Genomic DNA, 21,660 nt, shown 5'->3' with positions numbered 1-21,660 from the left:
GCGGACAGATAAATCTTCCCCGTTTTGCATAATTTGTCTGACAGCTCCTTTGTTTTGTGCTGAGCTCAGCACCGCGGCGGTTGCATCCCATAATTTCCTGGAGCGTCTCTTCAGCCGGCCGGTTATTGGCCCCATCGATTTCTCCCCGGGCAGCTCGCAGCCCCTCCAGAGCCACGTGTCTCGCTGACCTGGCCACGCTCACTATTCTGTGTCTGTAGACACCACCACCCGCTCCCCAGCCCGTTGATCTCCCTGGCAGATCTCCATGACAACCCATCGTCAGGCTGTTTCCGTGACGACGACAGGGTTGGCGTGCAGAGTGATTAGCGTTTCTGGCATGGAGGCCACGGTTTTTCTATTTTTTTTTTTTTCATTCTTACGTGTGTGTCTGCATTCCCAGCATACTGCAACGTGCCGTTACGATGAGTGAAGGTGTGAGGCCCAAATCCTCAGACACACACACACTCTCGCACAGAGACGTCAGCGATGGCTTTCAGTGACTTTATTCACTTGTTTTTTGCTCACTAAGGGAGTTTCCAAACTGTTAAACGTGTCCTCTTTGTGTGTATGAGGTGTGCGTGTTAACATCTGCATCCCTCATACGAGCTCATTCTCTTCTCTCACTTGGTCAGTCTCTCACCACTAAAGGAGGGGGGGCGGTGTGTGGGGTGGGGGTGGGGGGGTAGCAGCGGAGGGTAGATTAGAAAATGAGTGTGAGAGTGCTTGACGGTCTGCTTTTTTTTTTGCCTCCCCCTCCTCCCCCCTTCCCCCCCACACATCCTACACCACCATTCTGCCTCCACACTCCTTCTCCACATGTTCGCCTCACACCCCGAACTCACCCCCTCCTCCCTCCTCTAGCTTTTCCACTGTGTTCATCTCCATATGCAAAGTGCCCCCCCTCCTCTCCCTCCCATGGCTCTCTGATGGTATGATCTTTTCTGCTTAGCTAATTTTTTTTTTTTTTGTCATACTGAGGTCTTGTTTTCCACCAGTGTCAGTCCTAGTGTCATCACTCCACACTGCATCAAGGTTTTGAGCTGTTTCTTAGTCAACGGTGACTGTGTATTTACTGCATTAACTCCAGCTACAGGACAGATCATTGATACATTACGATAAAGGCGAATGTGAAACTGGATCAGGAATTAGAAAACTTGTGATTCTTGTGGTTTGTCTTTGTATTTAAAGAGACTAGCCAGGTAGTGAGATTTTAATGTAACTGTTCTGCGTTTATTGTATGATTTTGTTTTGTTGTTGTTTTTTATTTTAGATGTCTTTTGCAGTTTGTTTTTTTTTAGCAAGGCACACCTTGTTCGAAAATGTCCTAGCTGTCGATCTTTAGTTTTCATATGTGCTTTTCAATGTCTGCAAGTTGATCTGTGTCTTGCCGTAGCTGTATTTAGCTCCCTTAATCCCCACCTTTGTCTTTTCTTTCTGTCAGTTTTTTTTTTTTTTCATCATACTTCTTCCTCTCTCTATATGAGGGCTGTGCAGTTGTGGCGCAGATGTCCTAGCAACCGCAGCTGGCGCCATCATGGACGTCCACTGGAAAAATAGGCTGTATGCAAAGAATATGAGAAATAACAAGTAAAGAAAGAAGAGATTTTAAATTAAATACCATATTCTTATGCACTTACATGCTGCACGTGTGGTTCATTGAGGTCAGACTTAACACAATAACTTCATTTTTTGTGACACAGTAAACTGTTTTTGTTCCTGTTACCGTTATAATACAACTATCAGATGCCACATTACTTCTGATACACGTGTTAGTTAGTTCTGATTTACTCCAGGAAAATAAAAACCACTAAAAAAAGTCTGTTTAACCGGGAGAATAGAGTTAACTGCAGTGTTCGTGCTAATGAAGGAACATGATTTGGTTTTCTGCACAACAATGGCGCTCTAGGCACAGAAGAGTAATCTGTATCAGGCCAGTTAGTAGCATCAGTTCATTGCTGGTGTGGGTCCTTTTATGGGATTTGTTGACAATAAGTACAAAAAAATATAGGCTACCATTAATCCTATAAGATATAGAATATCATTAATCCTATTGTTTAAGAGTGTGCAGATGACCAGATAGTTAGCTAACCGCATAACATTATCTCCATCCAAAATTTATCACTTCTCATTAGCTGAATTATTACTTCTAAGTCCCAAAAAAAAAAATCTGCACCTTTTCTTTGTGAAAGTTAAGTTGTATATTTTAAAATTTCACTAGCTGTTCAACCTCAGTGTTGCTTCAGGAGCTCGTAAGGCCTCCAGCATGGCCGCCACAGGGCCCACTACGCCTTCCTCCTGTCTTTCTCTCCTTCTTTCTATCTACCCCACTCCTCTCCTTGCTGCCCCCCTCCCTTCTCCTGCTAGGGTTGCTTGTCGTAGTGGATGCCTGTCTGTCTGTGTGTCCTTGCGTCCATCTGTCCGTCCGTCTGTCCGTCTGTCTGTCTTGTCTGTCCTGTCTGTCTTGTCTGTCCTGTCTGTCTTGTATGTCTGTCTGTTATGTTGTGGTTGCCGGGACAGATGCACTGATGCCTGTGATTCGATGCTTTATCTCCACTAGCTCCAGTGTAGGTTGGAGGGGCTTAAAGATGATCGCAGGAGGACCTTCAGCTCTCGAGTAACTATCCCGCCCCAACCCTCCCCTCCCCGCCCACCCCTCCTCCCCCCCCTTGCCTTTCCCTCACCCTCCTCCGAGGAGCGCGCAAAACAAACGCCCCGCTCTGTCTCCCCACCCTACGTCCCCCCCTCCCTCCCTCCTTCCCTCCCTCCTCGCTTGCCTAGCTATCTCTCTCTCTCTCTCTCTCTCTTTTGTCTCTGTCTGTCTCTCTATCTGTCTGTCGCCACTGGTCTCTTTCTCGTTCTCGACCCTGTCTGTCGTTCACTCTCGTCACTCTTCCTTACTATTTTCTCTGTCCGGTCTGTTAGGATTCTTCCTCCCTCCGTCTCCCACCCACCCTTTTCCTGTCTCTTGTCGTCCACTTTCTCTGTCTCTCTTTCTCTTCCTCCATCTGTCTGTCTATCTCTGTTTCTGTCTCTCCGGTTAACATGCTCCGCTTTCAGTAGCAATGTCTGGTGTGCTGGATGTCTGTTAAGTAGATGCCATCAGGCCGCTCTAGTGGTCTTTATTGTTTTTGTTCTTTTCTTCTTGTTTTCCCTCCTTTCTGCTATGTCTCGGCTCTGTAGTTTAGTGAAGTCTGTCTAGTCCGTGCTTCCTGTTTTTGTTCGTTTCTTTTCTTTCCGGGCTGTGGGACCACCTCATGCTGACCCTCATCCCGCCACCCTCTGCCTCTCTCTATCTACCTACCTGTCTTTTTCTATCTCTCTGTCTCTCCATCCCTCCTCCTCCTCCGCCATCCCACCCACTTTGCCCCACCTCCCATCTCCCACCCTTTCACCTCGGCTGTTTGGTGCCCAGTGGTGTCACAGTATTAGCCAAGTTATCATGGTGGCGAGGGTGGGGAGGAGGGAGAAAGTGGCAGGTGGGTGGGCGGGTGGGTGGGTAGAGAGACCTTCACCTTCACCATGGGTGCTTTGGTTCTCCATACACCACACACACTGCCCACACCCAACTTATGTGATAGCGCCAGGTCGCAGAAGTTATTGAAGGAAAGGAGGACCGATCAGACCCCAGAGAGAGTGAAGACATGTAAGGGCAGACAGAACATGACAGACAGACAGACAGACAGGTAATAAGTTCTGTCTGTCGACGCATCTGAATTACGGCCAGCAAGCATGCAGGAAGACAAATGGAGAGCTTCAAGTCAAAACATTGACCAGAAGACACCCTTTAAAGCAAACGGATACTTAAATTAAAATAACTGCCCTGAATTCCTACAGACAGTAAAATTTTGGCACCAGAATTGCTTTTGGCCAGATTTATATACTTTCACTGCACCCATTGGTGTAGTTATATAAAGGAATACTTATTCTGTGCCAATCGTGTAGCCTGATAAATTGCAACTTGTGATTCTCCTTCCCTTATTTAGTCATTCCCTGAGGCTGGGCTTCCCAAAAGCATGTTCATACTGTAACACAGCATCTTCTGTATAAGGTGTCTGAAGTGCTGTGTTACGTCTGTAACATCAATGCTTCAGTGCCATGTTAGTTTTCTATAAATGCCATTAGCAGACAGCTAATGATCACCGGGAGGTTGGCAGCTTTCTAAGTGGTGAGATGATATGGGGACAACTAGTATGTCCATGTAGCACTTATTGTATAGCTTGTTTTTGCTCTTTCATTTAGCCCTAACCATCTGCAATGCACTTAAGATTATGTGCAGTTTGATTAGATTCCTTCGGGAAACCTGTTGATCGGGCCAATATTAAACAAGGTGAGGGTGCTGTTCTCCCAGTACGGTCAAAACTTTGAGGTCTTTGCTATATCCCAATTCCATCCTACATGCTAATTTTAAGCTGATTTTGTGTACGTATTGTTGTGTTTTCACACTGAAAAGTGCACTCAAAAAGGTCAGTATTCCTAAATCTGCTTGATTAAAGAGTGTAAATGTGATCAACTATATTGTCCCACAATGCATTGCACAAAGGTAGATGGAAAAAAAATTCTAAAAACTGTGGGTGATGGTGAAACGACCCCAGAAGTGCCTCAGAACACAAAAAGCTCATTCTTTACCTTTGATATTGCGACTTGATGAAACAATTCCAACTCAAAGTCCACTCACTAGCTTGCATGTCAATAGATCCCTCTCCATGACAACTGAACAAACTCCGTCCTCTGAAGGACACCGTATGATCAAGGTTGAAAGCTCAGGAAAAGGCTAGTATGTGGTCCTTGAGTTGAGATTGTATAAAAAAAATATAATCTTTGAAAAAACTATTTTAAATTAATTGGACTGACTAGTACTGACTGACCATTAGTATACAGTAGATATTTCACTTCACACCACATGTATGTTGCATGGAATTGGGACATATGACTTATGCCATATGACTATTTCGTAATACCAGAGATGTTAGTACCAATGACAGGAAGAAACAGGAATTATGGGAAATGTTGTCTATATTTGAGAAGCACTAACATGAGATAGAGGCTGGTTTCTTTCTGCTGTGCTGTTTCAGTTAATTTGGCAAAGACATATTAATCATACCACCTTGTTCTCCGTTTACTCGCCAATAACAACAGCTGGCTGTAGTCTCCAGATGTTTTCGGGAAGCTCAGCCCAGTCTTAACCCACTCTGCTGTCCTCCCTTCCTTCCCAGAGATTCCAAGTATTTAAGCGCCAGTGCAGCTACCACGCAGCATCAGCGATTTCCAGAGAAATCTCACCATCCCGCACCACATCTGAATAGCCACTATCTATACTCGACGATACATTTCCACTACATTTGATGTTACACTGTAGCACAGTTACACATCTGTTATGACCTTGTGATACAATATTGTCACTCTGTATGTTGTTGCCTTTGTCCATATATTCCTTTTAGTGCTTTAATCTGATAGTGATGTGACATGTCAGTGCATTTATCGGTGTGAATATCACCTGTGATATGATGATGTAGTGTACAATAAGTGATCATAATGGCAGTGCAGGAGATGCAGCCATCTCCCAACAGCAGGACAAAGCGCACAGTGTAGTGTGACACGGCTCTTGCCTTTGCTTCTGACTGTTGTATAAACAGCCTCTCATCTCAAGCATGTCAAAAGAGCAGCCCGGTTTATCTCAAATTACCACTACCTCTGCTCTCCCTCTCTCTCTCTCTTTCTTTCTTCTTGCCCTTCGTCTTTCTCTCCCAATCGCTCTCTCCATCTTTAGGTGCAGTCACGATGCAGCAGCAAAGAAAATATCCTAAGATCAAGTGAGTACTAAGTTTCCAATTCAAGAGCACTCTCTCTTCTCTGTGTGTCTTATCTGTGCGTCACTGAGTGTCCTCCCGAACACGCATAAATAGATTTTAAATGCGCATGTGATGTGACAAAGCGAGCATGGTTTGTGTGTTTGGCTGTGTGTGGCTGCCGTGTTGCGTTTGCACTGTGTGTGTGTGTGTGTGTGTGTGTGTTTGTGTGTTTGTGTGTATGTGATGTTTTGCCAGAGGTTGTTAAGCCTCATGTTAAGCATCAGAATATGCTGTGGAAGCGTAAGTGTATGTTTAAAGGAGAGAAATTGGGTCAAGGGAAATCAAAGCACAGCGCCTATTCTTCGCTGTGAGGCAGAGAGGCAGAGGGAGAGCAAGGCAGAGAGAGATAAAGAGGGAAGGAGAGAGAGAGAGCAGATTACATATTAGTTACACCTTGCTTTGTTCCTTTTACCTTTGGAATTATTAAAGAGGTATTATTAGACCAACGTGGCTGCTATCGAGCACCTCTGTCATCCAGCTGGGTTCCACAGCTTCTGCTAACAAACAGGACTATTTCCTGCCAATCCCTCCTCGTGGTGTTTAAATTGTGTTATTGCACATATAAACATACATGCACTGAAAACGTAAATCATGTTAATCCGGTTATCTTGGTGACAGCAATGTGGAAACTCATTATATTACGTGTGTATATTTATATAATTGTATGTTTTGCATGTGTGCATATCATGTCCTGAGTTTAGGAATCTGACCTTTGCTGCTACAGCTGCAAACCCAGTGCGCTCAGACCAGTTTGAATTTCTACGTAGATTTTTTTTTTTTTTTAGGTTTTTCTATGGCTGTTGGGCCAAAAGAAAATTCTTAAAATACTGATTTTGTCTCCAGAGATAGTAGAGTGGTTCAGTTCCGTGCCTTTGGAGCCACATAGATGCCTCCACTGCTTCGGGATTGAGTCTCAGCAGAGCTGTCTCTAATCTCCCTCCCCTCTATCTTCCTCTCAACTTTCAAACTGTCTAAATAAAGAATTAAAATGCTAAAATGGGTGAGTGGACTCAGTTTTTTTCTGATTGAGGTTGTGCTACGCTTAAATTTCAAGGCTTGGGTCCAGAGCCGTGTCTGAAATCACCCCATGTTCTCTTTGTAGTGCACTATTTTTAGTTTACACATTATTTGCTCTCTAATGTCCTAAAATAAGCTTCAACAATATAACAAATTAACTAGTGTCCATAGCATAGGACAGTGTGGTACACCACACCTGCCAGGCAGAGTGAAAAATGATGACAAATCATACCCCATGTGTCCAACATCTCGACTTACTGCTCGCTATAAAGTAAACTAATGAATATACTGGCCAATATTAACTTGTCGTATGTAATTGTGCCAATAAGTAACAGTAGAGGAAGGGGAAATATATTTTTGAAGCAATTTTTATGTTTTGTGTTTAAAAGAATATCTTATATATCAGTTTTAGTAATCCAATATGAGCCAGGATCCACACTGTACTAAGTGTTTATTAAGTATGAAATAGTGATTGAGTGAATGTGAGTTATTTCCAAAAGAGTGTAGGTCCACCAAGGTCATACTGTTCCTGTTTTTTTACGATATGGTTTGATTCTGTCACAACCGTTTCATGGCAGTGTGTGTAATGTCACATGTCTTCCCAGGTCACAGTGCAGTGGACATCACCAAGGTGGCCCGGAGGCACCGCATGTCCCCCTTCCCCCTCACCTCCATGGACAAGGCCTTCATCACTGTGCTGGAGATGACCGCCGTCCTGGGCACCGAGATCATCAACTACAGAGGTAACAGGATAAATGGATGCTCGGTAAAGAAAGATCTGCAGGAAATCTTCTTCACGCCCACTTAAATGTCTCAAATTTGTCATTCTCGTCCCCTTGACATCTCCGATTTACCCTCACTGTGTCAGCCGCTGAGCATGCTGGGATGTTTACGTGTCATGACTCTCAGATTGATGCAACAGCAATGCGCTCGCTGAGTTCACATGACAGCGTTTACACACTCCTTGTCCGCAAGTGGACACCTCGCTGAGTCAGCAGTCTCCGTCTGCATGCCACAGTGTCAGTCACACACATGATTAAAGGCACACACACACACACACACACACACACATTTACTGGGCGTTTTTCATGTCTCTTTATTGTGTTTTTATGTTGACAGAACACTGCTGTAGATGCAGCAGTATTTTCTAGATCTCTACATAAACAAAAATCATCATTATTGTTAACACACATCACACGTAGCTACAGTAATAGAGCACTTGTATGTCAGTTTAACAAACTCTTTATGCCTTTCACTGTTCAGTGGTATTTATTATGGTCTACACTGAGATTATTACAGGTTTTATTTTTCACTAGCTTGTATTTGGGAGCTTCTTGTATTTTGTTCATGAACTGACAGAAAGAGAGATATAGTGCAGTGTTTGCATTCATTTATTTCTTTATTTCTATTTAATTTAAAGCGTCTTTAATATTTTTACATTTTATACACACACATATGAATATGCATATGTATATAACCTGCAGAGAATGTCACCTGAATCACCCAATTGTGCAGTTTCCCCTCAACTTTAAGAAGATTTTTAGTGTCTTTCAGCTCATTGTTTTGGTTTTATGGCACGCGACTTTACTGTTGTGTTTCTTTCTTGTCACTGTTATTGTCAGATGCAGCAGGCAGCAGCTTTTACTGAAAAAGCTCCAAACACTGACTGTGCACTACCTGCCAAGCACCAAACAGCAGACAGACACAGTTCACATCCAGCTGGTGATCACAGTGCAGCATTTAGCAGCTAAAGGCCCAGATATTTCCCGCAGGAGTTAGAGGAGACCAAAACCGACATAAGTGTAAGATAAGCATGAGTGAATATTGGATGTACATTCGGCAGAAATACCAAATGAGTCCTGTATGAAACACTAAAGTACAAATGTTCCTGATTGGTAGGTGGGAAGTCACTTGAAGCTCACCTGCCAATGAGAAATGAGAGGTAATTAGCTGAGGCCTGCGTTATACAGAGGGATTCAGTTATGTTATTAGCTGAGCTCTAGTTATTCTACCAATGGCCCAGCATTTTAAGTCCCTTCTGAGTGGATTAGTCCAGTCAAATATGAGTGTGTGACATGTAGAACTGCTTTTTCTGTTGCATTCAGTGTCAAATTTCAGCTAAAGCCTCTGTGTTACAATAATTCTAATACTTCTTACTACATTACCTAGAAAATAATGTGTATGTTGTGTTAACAAGCTCTTAAACTGAAACTGTTTGTGGAGGCTGTATTGATACCTTCCAGTATAACCAAGTGCTCATTACGCAATCTGTGTGATTAAGTTCACAGTTTGAAGGTTTAAGTTTGTTGGATGTACTTAAAATCCTGTGCCCCAAATATCTATAAGTCATAATTTAGAATTCTGATTCACATTAATGTGTAATCTTTCTAGTTGTAGTTATTTTCTTTGTCAACGTTTCTTTTTATAATAATTCAGCTTGATAATTTAATGCTTGTTTTTAGTGCACTTTTATAGCTGTATTTTCTTACATGTTATCACAGATACACAAATACAGCCATGCACACAGAAGGTAGTTTAGAACCTGCGTCTAGTCAGCCTTCTGGCAGAGTGGCCTCGGTACCAGTGGAGGGTGACACAGAGCCAGGCACAGGGCCAGCGGGGAAAACACACACTCTTTAATTCATTTCTGAAGACAGGGTACTGAGGATTGGGGGCAATAATGGCCTGCGGCACACATGACTTCTAGATCAATGATGGTAGGAGGAATACTCGGTCTTCTCCCAGGTGTAAAGTGATGTTTCATGTTCTTGGAGAAGAGAGTGAACTGCAGGATTTGCAGCTGCGAGGAGGACGGTGGGATACGGAGGAGAGGAGGCTGGGATATGAGAGATGAAATATTTAGCGAGACAACAGTTGGAGCAGCTTCCCTGTTGGATTTAGAAGGGTCTGCATGTGTGTGGGGTGCACAACATGTCATAGTGTGCTGATGGGTGTATTTTTACATACATTTTTGTGCAGGGGTCTATCTCTCATTTCATTCTCATAATGATGTAATACACATAGTAATCAGCAGTGAATTTCACTCTTTTCCTCACTCTTTCATCTTTCTTTTCCTTCTATTTTAGATAGTAACATGTAAAGCGCATTTAAAAGAAGAGTTCAATATTTTGGAAATACACTTATACACTCATGACGAAAATTAGACGGCAAGAATAATACCACTCTCAAGTATGTGTGCTAGATAAAACGCTACCACTAGCAGCAGGTTAGCTTAGCTTAGCATAAAGACTGGGAGCAGAGGGAAACAGCTAGCCTGAGCTCTGTAAAAACACGTTTTTACGTTTTTTACGCCTTTTGCACAGATCGAACAAACAAGGTTTTACATGGTATTATTGAGCTTTGGAAGCTCTAGGTACTTGGAAAAAGTCAGCCTAGCTGCTTGCTTTTTTAAACTTTGTGTTAAGCTAAGCTAACTATGGGCTGTTACTGCTTGCTTTTTTAAGCTTTGTGTTAAGCTAAGCTAACTATGGGCTGTTGCTTCTAATGCTCGACAGAGATGAGTCAGAATCACAATCGTAAGTTTACACATTCAAGGAAGTTGTCTTGGTATTTTGGTGCATAACGATAAATCCAGTACGAGAAAATTCAAGACCGGAATTAAAACTCTCTGTCTTTTTCCTACTTTTGTTTTTTATTTGACTACTGATTGTAAATTTCCCAGGCCTGGGACAAATAAAGGAATATCTTATCATAAAGCAAATCTTTAAATCTTATCTTAAACAAAGCGTATTTCCCAAAATGTTTAAGTATATCTTTAATTCCCATCTATCTATAGGCAAGAATATCTACACAGATACTGTATGTTTCCAGTGTCAGATTATTTGGGTGAGTGATGTCACCATCCCTTTTGATTTAATGACCATTACGCAACCCTTTTAAAACCTGGACTCAGTGTAAGTGATGTTTTGCAAAGCATCTCATCAAACACATATTGTGCTCCGGCAACAAGACATCACCTCTGTACTATTTTTATTCACAGCTCGGCTTCAGCACATGGCTTTAACAAGCTGTTTAAATAGCAGCTTGGAAGGAGTAGTGGTTGTGAAAATATACCAGAATATCTCAGATGAAATGCTGTTGACTTAAAAAAAAAAAAAAAAAAAAAGATGTAAGGATTGGACAAGCACGTGTGTCTTTTTCTATGCTTGAGACGCATTATTTACAGCAGCTCGTTATGACTGTCATCTAGTAAGCTGATGTGTGTGTGTGTGCACGTGTGTGGGTGTCTGTATGTGTTCATGCATATTTTCCCTTCAACTCATTGATATCAAAGCTTAGATCTTCATATTAACTCCCACATAATCACAGCATAAAGGCTCTGAGAAATGCTATATATAGCCACACAGCAGCTTAAGGTATTTTAATGCCAGGATTTTTCTCCTCCGCCCACTCTCCCTCTGTCTTTTTCTGTCCTTCTTTCCTTCCCGAACTCTCTCTGAGCTATTGTCTCGGTGCAGAGTCTCTGTTCTTCCTACACAAATGTTTCCTGAGTGTTTTTAAGTTGTCTGGCTGGTGGAAGTTGTTAAGAAATTCGGATGAGGATACTTGCAAGCCTCCAATTGTGAGTGCATGTGAATCTGTAACGCTGAAATAGAAAAAGAGAGTGTGAATGTCCGTGTGTGCTGGTCAGGTGGTGAGTCATGCAGAGAGATCCTGATGCGAGGCGTCACACTATATCTTGCTTTAAAACAGACACACACACATGCTCACCTCCGGCACGTATGCCCCTCTGTATCTTCATCCGAATCAGATGTCTCCCTCACCCTCTCTGCCTCTCTGTCTCTCTCTCTCTCTCTCTCTCTCTCCAGCTGTCGCTCTCTCCCTCCGCTACCCATCGCCCAGCTTCTCCTCCTCTCCTCACACCCATGTTCTTCCTCTTCTCCCACAGATGGGATGGGTCGAGTCCTGGCTCAGGACGTTTATGCCAAAGACAACCTGCCACCCTTCCCTGCTTCTGTCAAGGATGGTTATGCTGTGAGAGGTAAGTACCGTACATTATGGGAGGTGATTTGAAAAATATTCCTCTCCTGTCCACTCAGATGATTTTTTTTTTTTTTTGGCATTATAGTCAGTTCTCATCTACAATGTAGATAACATGCATAATGTAGACTTTGGAGGTGTGAAACAACAGTTTGGATATTTAAACTAATATTTCAGGCCTCAAAAACATCAACACAAACACACAAAAGACCACGTTCTGCTTATATGGTGTAAATATTGTTCCCTAAAACTAAAATAGAAAAGACAAGACAATGTTTAGCACGTGGACTTTTCAAGGTCCTTTAATTGTATTTTTATCTTGAACAACAGTTATGGGGCACCAGCTCTGCAGCCAGTTGTAACAGCTGTTCATAAATTCAAATTTAGCCTTGCTATAACATACTTAAGTTAATCACTAAAGTAATTAAATTAAAATCATCCATCACAAAAACTAAGTCTAAAGTAAAGATTAGTAGTTACCAGTAACTGCCAGATAGTAACTGTTGTATAACTAACTGAACTAGCTAACTGAAGTTGCTTTGATATGCGTGTGTGTGTGTGTGTGTGTGTGTGGGTGTGTGTGTGTGTGTGTGCGCTGCAGATTACACACCACTAACACCTTTATTAGTTAAGATATTCCTTAAAATCTAATGGTGTAACCCAATTTAGTCTGAAATTTGCTAGTAGGTAAAGAAAACGTTGTGATGGATTTATGATTCGCTGGTGCAACTCAGTCCAGTTTCTCATCTCTTCATTTCTTCGGATTCGACTTCAGCCTGGCACCTACAGTGATGTCCCTGAGACCGTCCATCCATAGAGTCACGGTTGTATAATCTCAAGAGGAAGTTGCAGAACATAGATAGAGCCTAAGAACTAACCAGGCCAGTATGTCTTCCCTCCTGTACAAATGACCTGACTGTCCCAGTTAGAGATGAACAGGACACTGGGGCAGTGGAGAACTGCCTCAGGAGCCATGTAAGGGCCTCTTCTGCCAGGGTGGGCACTGCGGAACGTAAGGGGGCTGTTCGCCATAACTGCTGAGTGGCGGGAGATGTCGGGTATGCTTTTGCTCACAGAGATGGGTTTTAAATACTGTCTGTACTATGGCTGCACCAGGTTGACTTGTTTTGGTCAAGAAATCAGCGGCTGGGCGTCCTGGAAAGCATTGAGGGCCCTGTTAACCCAGAGAGCAGGGTGACAGCTTGTTGGCTCCAGGCAGCTCAAAAACTCTTGCATGTAACATCTGCTGTTGGCGCTTGCTGATGGTGTAGGAGGAGCAGAACACCACAGGTCTCGCTGGGTTTTATAAACCTGTCCTGAGGGCCTGGCACCTACCGAGGCATACATGTGCAGATTTTTTAGAGATTTTAGTGCCTAGAGTGTGGGTGCGGAAGGAGCAAATAACCTATTGCTTTCTCCAGACTATTGCAATTTTTTTCTTTTTTAATAGCCTGCGAGATCCACTTTTTGGAGTAACTGGAGGTTAGAAAATCCCCCCAAAGTTGAATTAATTAGTCTTTGTTAGGCTGCTAATGAGACTCAAGGAAGTTCTAAGTTTATAGCGGGAGGCCTGATGGTGCCAAAAGGTCACAAGTTCCCTCTACTGAACATGTCGAAAATTGCTAAATTATGAAGCAGACACTTCTTAACAGATCCAGAAACGTGCATGGGAAGATGGAGCGTAGTTTAAAAACGCTAAATAAAAATCTAGGAAAAACAGCTCTGTTTTTAACACAGCAACAGAGGCTGGTTGTCATCCAGTTGGGTTTTTCTCTGTGTTTTGCAAGAAGAGAAGAGTGGCGGACATTTCTTTTAATAACCAGTAGGGAAGCATTTAATCCTTCAGTGAAGTCATATATTAAACCATGAAATTAAAAGTTTTTCACTCACCAAGGGCATTTTGCAATGTCAAAGGGTGTTGTAAAGTTCGAATTGTGTTTTCAGTGTCTTGTGATGAGCTTCATTCTTTGTCCTGTGTGTTTGATCTGTAAAAGAGCAGAACAATGAGGGTCTTCCTGAATGTTCTGTTGGTACGCTGTGGGGTGGCGGGGCATGATTTTTTGGTCCGCATGGGTCAACATTATAACAGAAGAGGAGGCCTGCTGTAGAAATACTGTGTATGTCTGTTTTTGAGCTGTTCAACCAAAGAACTTAAAATGTCAATGTTTCTCTCACTCCTTCTCTTCCTGTTTATTCATTCTGTAGCCCACTAAAATAAAATGACTCAACTAAATGACACACTCCTACAGACACACACATATGCACGCACTCACGTTTTCAGCTGCACACATGTGTAATGCTATCAAATCTTTCTTTTACTTTAGCGGCTGACGGCCCAGGTGACCGCTTCATCATTGGAGAGTCCCAAGCCGGAGAGCAGGTCCGCACCCACGTTGACACTTAGACACACATGGTTTCCCTGGCTCACATTTTTAGGTTTATTGTTCTTAAATCTTACATGACCATGCAATGACTATAAAAGCATTTTAATTATTTGTAAAGAGAGCGCCTTGGAGTTTTTTGTGCCTCCATTTAACCTCAAGCAAACTCAATTTGAGCCCAGGAGGCACTTCTACCTAAAAACATTTTTCAATGCCCACACAACCCGTATATGAAAATAAAGTACTTCACTCTTGTCCTTCACCTTACACCTTGACCAGCTGTAATTGCACACCAGTGTGTTCCTTTAGCAGGTGATGAAAAGCCCTTCGCCCCAAAGTACGGTTCCAAAGTCAAAGTGCTGCCAAACTATAAAACGGATTAGACCTCTGAGACAAGAGGAGGCTAAAGAGATTTACTGACTAATTCAACCACTCATCTTGAATAAAATCAGCACACATGCAAACACGTGCTCTATACATGCCTTCATATCCTCTGTTACGTTGTGTTGAATGCAATTTTATTGCGTTCTTACTTTAATTTGATCACTATTATGGCACAAAGCTCTTCAGTTTGACAGATGCTTTTTGCAAACTTTGGAAAGAGTCTGTATGTCGTCTCAGTAGTAAGAGCCACTCTATAAAAAGATTTTTTTTTAATTTTATGTAGCGTAAAATTGTGTCATGGTTTATCCGTCTTTGTGATTTAATTTTAATTTTAGCCATGCATTTTGTCCTGTCCGTGACTCTGTGCAGCCCACCCACACAGTGATGCCCGGCCAGGTGATGAGGGTGACGACGGGTGCCCCTATCCCATGCGGGGCTGACGCTGTAGTCCAGGTGGAAGACACCGAGCTGCTCCGCGAGTCTGAAGACGTAAGTCTGACTTCTGTTTTGTAATCCCATGAACAGACAGGTAACAGTAACTTTGGACTCATATTTACCTTTACACAGGCACCACATAGTCTTTACCAACACCATGGCAACTTAAAATGCATTCTGGTGGTTTTAAATGTCACTGAGAGTAAGTTTAGCCCAGAGTTGAACAGTCTATTATAGTTTAAGGATCTAACAGCTGGTTTGTCTTTCAGGGCACAGAGGAGCTGGAGGTACGAATCCTAGTACAGGCTCGCCCAGGGCAGGACATCAGGTTAGTGTGTTATTGAATCACCATTTTATTTTATCCAGTACAATAGATTTAGTAGACGATGTAAACCACCCACTTACCTTTTTGTTCATCTTTACCAGAATGTTTATTTGTGCTACATTTTTGAAGTTATTGTCAGGTTATTATTATAACCTTGTTTCTTAGATTACACTGTATGTAGTAGAGAATCCACTCATTTTGATTGCACAGTGCATTTGTCAGCATTCTTCCCTCTCTCTCTCTCTCCTTCCTTTCCTCTGCACCATCGTCCCTGCTGTCCTACCATAGGCCCATCGGTCACGACATTAAGCGTGGGGAGTGTGTGCTTGCAAAGGGCACACACATGGGCCCGTCTGAGATTGGGCTCCTGGCCACTGTGGGAGTCACAGAGGTGGAGGTCCAGAAATTCCCTGTGGTGGCCGTCATGTCCACAGGAAATGAGGTAAGGGGTTAAGAAATACTTTCATTTCAGGTGTATTCATTTGGTAAATGATACCCTACACTCTGTCAGTATTTGCCAAAAAAGGCTCGGCCTCAGCTGCAGAAGGTGACAACAGCGCGCCGTCTTTTCTGACAGCGTACCTCGTTCATATTTATGCACAATCAACATTGTTTGCTTTCGCTGCGGACACCAGAACAACATTCGGAGCTGAATGTGCACTCGGCCGTTTCATGTGTGCTTTCACTTGTGAAGAATGTGTTTATCCGTGGCCAGGTGGTTTCTTTTAAACGCCGGGATCACATTTGCGCATTTTCTGTGTGACTGATGTGCAGTTTAAATTTCATGGGGTGCGTAACCTTCATAGAGATCCTCAGCAGACTCTAAATACCCATAACACCTTGTTCTCGGCGCTGTACAGATATGTCTAAATTGTATAAATCAGCCGTGAGTCACCTACTTCATGGCCCCATTCCAAACCTATGACGTGGTATATTGTCCTCATCTCCCCTCCTCTGAGCAAGTGTGATGAAACAGAGGATTAGATGTGCTTCCTTTCTCTTTTCATTTTTCCGCGCTCTGTACCTGCAGCAATGTTAATTTGGCCATCTAGGTTTTTGGTATATTGTCTGTATGTAATGCTGCATTTTTTTTTTCTCTCATAGTTGGATGAAGGCAAACTGAAATAACTGTGTATAGATGGTGTTTACAACTGAAAGTATGCAGTGTGTCTGCCCACGATCCCTCTTTGAACCTGCTAAATTAGATGCATGTTAATATGCGGTGTCACTTTCCTTTAATAAATGTAAATATTAGTCGTGCTTGTTGACGTTTGAATCATCTGAACACAAAGTTCAGCTCGATCTGCAGTTCTGTAATGAAAACAAGGGAAGTCAGGATGTGTTGATGAAAATAGAAGACGTGCATTATTCTGTAGGATGATTAACATTAAATCTAAAATGTAACTAATACACATTACACCATACTGAAGTTACTTCTCTATCCTCAAGACCTGCAAATAATTCATTTAGCAAGTTGTTCTTTCTTTTGTCAAAAAGCTTGGCTGCAACTATTGATTATTTTCGTTATTTATAGTTTTTAGAATAATCGATTAGTCGTTTCATCATAAAATATTTGGGATGGGAACAATGTCCATCGCAAGTTCCCAGAGTCCAAGTTATTGTCTTCAAATATCTTGTTTCAGTTCAAAGATCAAAGATATTCACAGTGATAGAGTTGGGTTTTACTTACACCAATTAAAAAGGAAAAAAAAAGGATGGTTATAGAATGTATCCAGAGTGTGTCTAATGTTTCATCTCTCCCCATGTGTCCTGGTAGCTGCTGAACCCAGAAGACGACCTCCATCCTGGGAAGATCAGGGACAGCAATCGCTCCACCCTGCTGGCCACAATCCAGGAGCACGGCTACCCCACCATCAATCTGGGCATCGTGGGAGACAAGTACGCCTTCACGTTTATTCTCTTAACATTTCCATTCTTGTTGCACGTCCAGTACAATGTTCATCATCTTACCACAGCTCCTCTAAAACTCGCTACCTGTTTTCCTCTTCCCTCCATTATTTCCTCTCCCGTGAGTTGATGGTTAACACGTGTGTGTGTGTGTGTGTGTGTGTGTTTCTCTCTGCCCCACAGCCCCGATGACCTTCTCAACGCTCTGAATGAAGGCATCAGCCGTGCTGATGTCATCATCACCTCAGGAGGAGTGTCCATGGGAGAGAAGGTGTGATGGCAGAGCACAAAGTGCACACATCCAATCGTGGCATTGTCTTTCACTGACACCTTGTGGTAGAGGGGGGAACGACAGCTTGTACTTGAGAGTAAATGAGGGAAAAAAACACCAAAACACACAGAAATTACAACTTAACTTAACTTATTTTGGAGATTGATATAATAACAATAATTCAGTACCAAAATATTTAATTGAAAAAAGTAATGAATTTTATTTTTTATTTGGTTGTCTTCATCTCCACTATCCACACAAATGAAAAACATTTTTAAAACATTACTGTTCAGTGAAAGTCTGATCCTACATGGCAATTTCATGTTTTTTAAATGTACTGCTCATTTATGACTTTGGTTTGTGATTTTGATACCTTTTGCAGGACTACCTTAAGCAGGTGCTGGATATTGATCTTCACGCTCAGATCCATTTCGGTCGTGTTTTCATGAAACCAGGGTAAGTTTTCACAACATATTTACCAGGTAATGGAAAAGTCAACTGGGTTAAAGTCAACACGACAAGCAATTTAAATATCAGATGCACATTTAAAACATAGTTGCATGACGCAGTTGGTATTGGTACAGGATTTATAATAATGGTTGAAATCAAAATCAGCTGTTGTTTTTTTCTTTTTCAGTCTCCCAACAACATTTGCCACCTTGGACATGGACGGTGCTCGCAAACTAATCTTTGCCCTCCCAGGTAGTGTGTGAAGTTGAGAGAAAGAGTGATTCACCCCGCTATTTCTGAAGAAATGTTACTCATATATTTTCCTCTCTCCTGTCTCCCGTCGCTGTCCCCCCCCCCCCTCCGTCTGTGCGTCTGTCCTAGGAAACCCCGTGTCCGCTGTTGTCACCTGTAATCTTTTTGTCATCCCTGCCTTGAGGAAGATGCAGGGCATTTTGGACCCCAGGCCCACCATCATTAAAGCGAGGGTAGGATGCACAAGGCAACCAGGGGAACCTGACTCCCTGGCTAAGACGTACAAAGTCAAAGTTCACCATCTGTTGTGGCGCTGGTGGTCACAAAAACTGGGGGTTTTTTTTGTTTCATGACCAGATCGCAATGTCTCCACTGAGACTCAAGAGTTGGATCACAATTCATAGTCGTTTTAGTGATAACAAGGAGAAAGGTGTGATGATGTCCTAAACAAGTCAAAAATGTTAGAAAGGCCAGTCCCTGTTTTTTGAACGCAGATGCAACAAACTGCAGCAGAGAGGAAATATAAAGCATGGGAATATTTACAATTACGTTTGTACTAACGTTCCGGGGAGTATCATTGCAGTCCATTGCATCTTAACTCGTGATTTAATACTATTTTCATCATCCGCTTGATACATATTTATGACCACCATGTTTTGCTTTGACTTGGCAGAGGAACCAATCACGGCCCACACTGACCTGAAGGCCTGCTCCCTGGTCATGAATATTCATAATCATAGAGCAAGAAAAATCATAATAACATCATACAGACAGAACAGCCACAGCCTGTGTCCCCAACTAGCATCATCAAGGAAGAGGTCTGGTCCCCTGCCATCGTGGGTGCTATCCAGAGAGCTGTGCCACATCATTTGCTGTTATAAAGCAGTTAGAAATCAACTTGAATGCATTACTGCCACTTAGTGGTGGGACCGATGGCCTGAAAGCACAGATGTAGCCAGATAATTTCCCTCAGCAGATGGCATCAGACCCAGGTCAAACAGTGTTCTGGAAAAACCTTTACCATTGCCAATAAAGTTGGAAGAGTTTCCCCTGTTCTCTGTTTGCCTTGTTGCCCATTAGAAAATGTGTAAAATTTTAAAGAAAGAACAAAAATGTTTGGCAGAATTCTGGCAGGCAAATCGCCTTTTACCAAATCTAATTATTTTCTAGTGAAGCTTCAGATGTGGGATTTTTGCCATTAAAAGATTTTACAGTTTTTTCTAGCCATAACTCTTGTCCTGCATTCAGTTTGATATCCAGGTCCTCCTTAATTATGGCAGAAAATCATTACATGAGGACAGCTCAGCCACAATGTCACCTATGCCCAAGGTGTATGGAGAAGTGGAAAAAGTCTGGAGAGGCTAAAACTGGTAGTATAAAAAAAAACAACCTTATTGTGAGACAAACAAAGTCTGCAAAGTTTATGAGCAAGAAACTCTCAAACTGAAAGCCATTTTAATATTTGTTTTCCGCAATATATGCTATTTATCTTGTGCAGCAAATAGAATTACAGAAAAAACATCTGCCGTGATAAACATGACCTGACCGGACTTATATCACCCTAATTTATGTTGTGTGTTTTATCTCTAGTTGTCATGTGATGTGAAGTTAGACCCTCGCCCTGAATACCACCGCTGCATTCTGACATGGCATCACCAGGAGCCTCTGCCGTGGGCACAGAGCACAGGTACCAAAATCACCCCCAGAACCAAACAATACTAGGATGGATTCTGTATGACAGCCACGTACCTAAATTAAGCTCTAACTGTTCACTGGTTGACGGCACAATTTGGTAATTTAGCCCTTCCCGTCAAGCAAGGAATCAAAGGGGGGAAAAAGAAAATGTGAATTTAGATAGAATCTTTTTTTAATTATACCTTTTTATATCAATTTGGAACTCACAATTCTCACAATGAACACATCCATTGGACTACAGTTACTTTATGTAAATATTTACAAGTATGTGGTCCATTTCTGGGTGTTTTAAAGTTAATATTAGCCACAAAAGAAAACATTCGTCAGACACAGAGACACAGAAAGACACAGAAAGTTATGTTAAAGGCCTTTTAGCCGAGAGGAACTCCATCGGGGCAGAAATGATAAAGTAGATTGATTAGACCTATTACTCTATACAGATACACTGAAAGATAACAGTTTTTCACAGCACAGCGACCTCAGTGTTCCTGCGTTTATTACATCTGATTTAAGGCGCGTCTGTAGTCTCTTCAATTGAGGCAGTTTGACAATGAAAAATTTGAAAATCAGTACATCAAACTGCAAAGTGAAATAGAATTTGCACCCATTTAATCAAGTTAAGTTTCATTATGAGTATTCCCAATTTCCCACATGGGTTAGATTCTGATTTTAAAGTATTTTGTCCCCTCTGACCCCCGTCCTCTCCGCCGCAGGGAACCAGGTGAGCAGCAGGCTGATGAGCATGCGCAGTGCTAATGGGCTCCTGATGCTACCTCCAAAAACAGAGCAATACGTGGAGCTGCACAAGGGCGAGGTGGTCGACGTCATGGTCATCGGCCGGCTATGATGTCATCACAGAGGGACGGAGCGTCGGCGTCATATAGCGAGGGTTGGAATGGGTGGTTCACGGTGCATGTCCACATATCATTGACTATTCTGTAATATGCAACGGCACAGCTAGTTTTTATTGATTTGGATAACGTTGAGGTATAGTCAACATCTTGATCACAACCTAGATACATATGAAAAAATTAATTTAAAAAGATTATAGTATTTCAAACAAAGAAAATATAACTTTTAATGAAAAAATCTAATTATAAAAAGAGATTTATTCTGTAATATATTATTATGATTATTCTTATTATTATTATCATTATTCTTCTTATTATCATTATTATATTAAGGCAACTTCGTTCCTTTCATTGCAATTGCTTTGTGTGTTCAATGCTAGACCTTATCTATAGCAGTAGCATTTTAATAGACAGCTGTAGGTGCCTGCCAGGACAAAAAAAGAAAATTATTATTTTCTCATCTTTAGTGGAAAAAAATAATCTGTTTTTTGAAAATGAAGAAAACATTGAGGAAGACTCCAGATTTCCCATGGTGCTCAAGCAAAGAGGAAGAGGGGGCACATCAAGACCACTTCCTCTTTTGAGCGCCCATCAAGGTGACACTTCTGTTTTTCTCTCATTAGTATGCATCATAATGGCTTCACAAAGAGCTTTGCTTGTTGTTTATCTTGTGAGTCTTGTTTATGTGCGCAGTGCCAAATGCCTGGGCAGGGAAGAGGTGATGTTGGGATGGGGAGGTGGGGGGGCACGCCCCAGTCTGCCCAGACCCTGAAGCTTCCTTATATTCACGATGACCGGGTGTAAACTCCGCCCCAAACCCCCCCAGGGGCGAGCTGAACCT

The 21,660-nt window shown here is 42.2% G+C and overlaps 1 protein-coding gene across 1 annotated transcript in view; it reads left to right on the top strand.

The window, feature by feature from the left end:
• The window catches only part of gphnb (gephyrin b), a 91,226-nt gene extending 70,252 nt beyond the window's left edge, over positions 1-20,974 (top strand). The window contains exons 11-25 of the mRNA XM_070849253.1: positions 2,558-2,614; positions 5,768-5,810; positions 7,472-7,609; positions 11,776-11,868; positions 14,192-14,247; positions 15,002-15,121; positions 15,337-15,395; positions 15,681-15,834; positions 17,170-17,291; positions 17,484-17,571; positions 17,954-18,027; positions 18,209-18,273; positions 18,403-18,506; positions 19,864-19,960; positions 20,682-20,974. Of these exons, the coding sequence (XP_070705354.1) occupies positions 2,558-2,614; positions 5,768-5,810; positions 7,472-7,609; positions 11,776-11,868; positions 14,192-14,247; positions 15,002-15,121; positions 15,337-15,395; positions 15,681-15,834; positions 17,170-17,291; positions 17,484-17,571; positions 17,954-18,027; positions 18,209-18,273; positions 18,403-18,506; positions 19,864-19,960; positions 20,682-20,815 (1,404 nt within the window). The 3' untranslated portion in view covers positions 20,816-20,974. The remainder of the gene's footprint in view (positions 1-2,557; positions 2,615-5,767; positions 5,811-7,471; positions 7,610-11,775; positions 11,869-14,191; positions 14,248-15,001; positions 15,122-15,336; positions 15,396-15,680; positions 15,835-17,169; positions 17,292-17,483; positions 17,572-17,953; positions 18,028-18,208; positions 18,274-18,402; positions 18,507-19,863; positions 19,961-20,681) is intronic.
• Positions 20,975-21,660: the final 686 nt, after the last annotated feature.

The sequence above is a fragment of the Pempheris klunzingeri genome, chromosome 18 (genome assembly GCF_042242105.1).
Source record: "Pempheris klunzingeri isolate RE-2024b chromosome 18, fPemKlu1.hap1, whole genome shotgun sequence".
NCBI classification, from domain to species: Eukaryota; Metazoa; Chordata; class Actinopteri; order Acropomatiformes; family Pempheridae; genus Pempheris; species Pempheris klunzingeri.
This window is presented reverse-complemented; position numbering and strand designations above follow the sequence as displayed.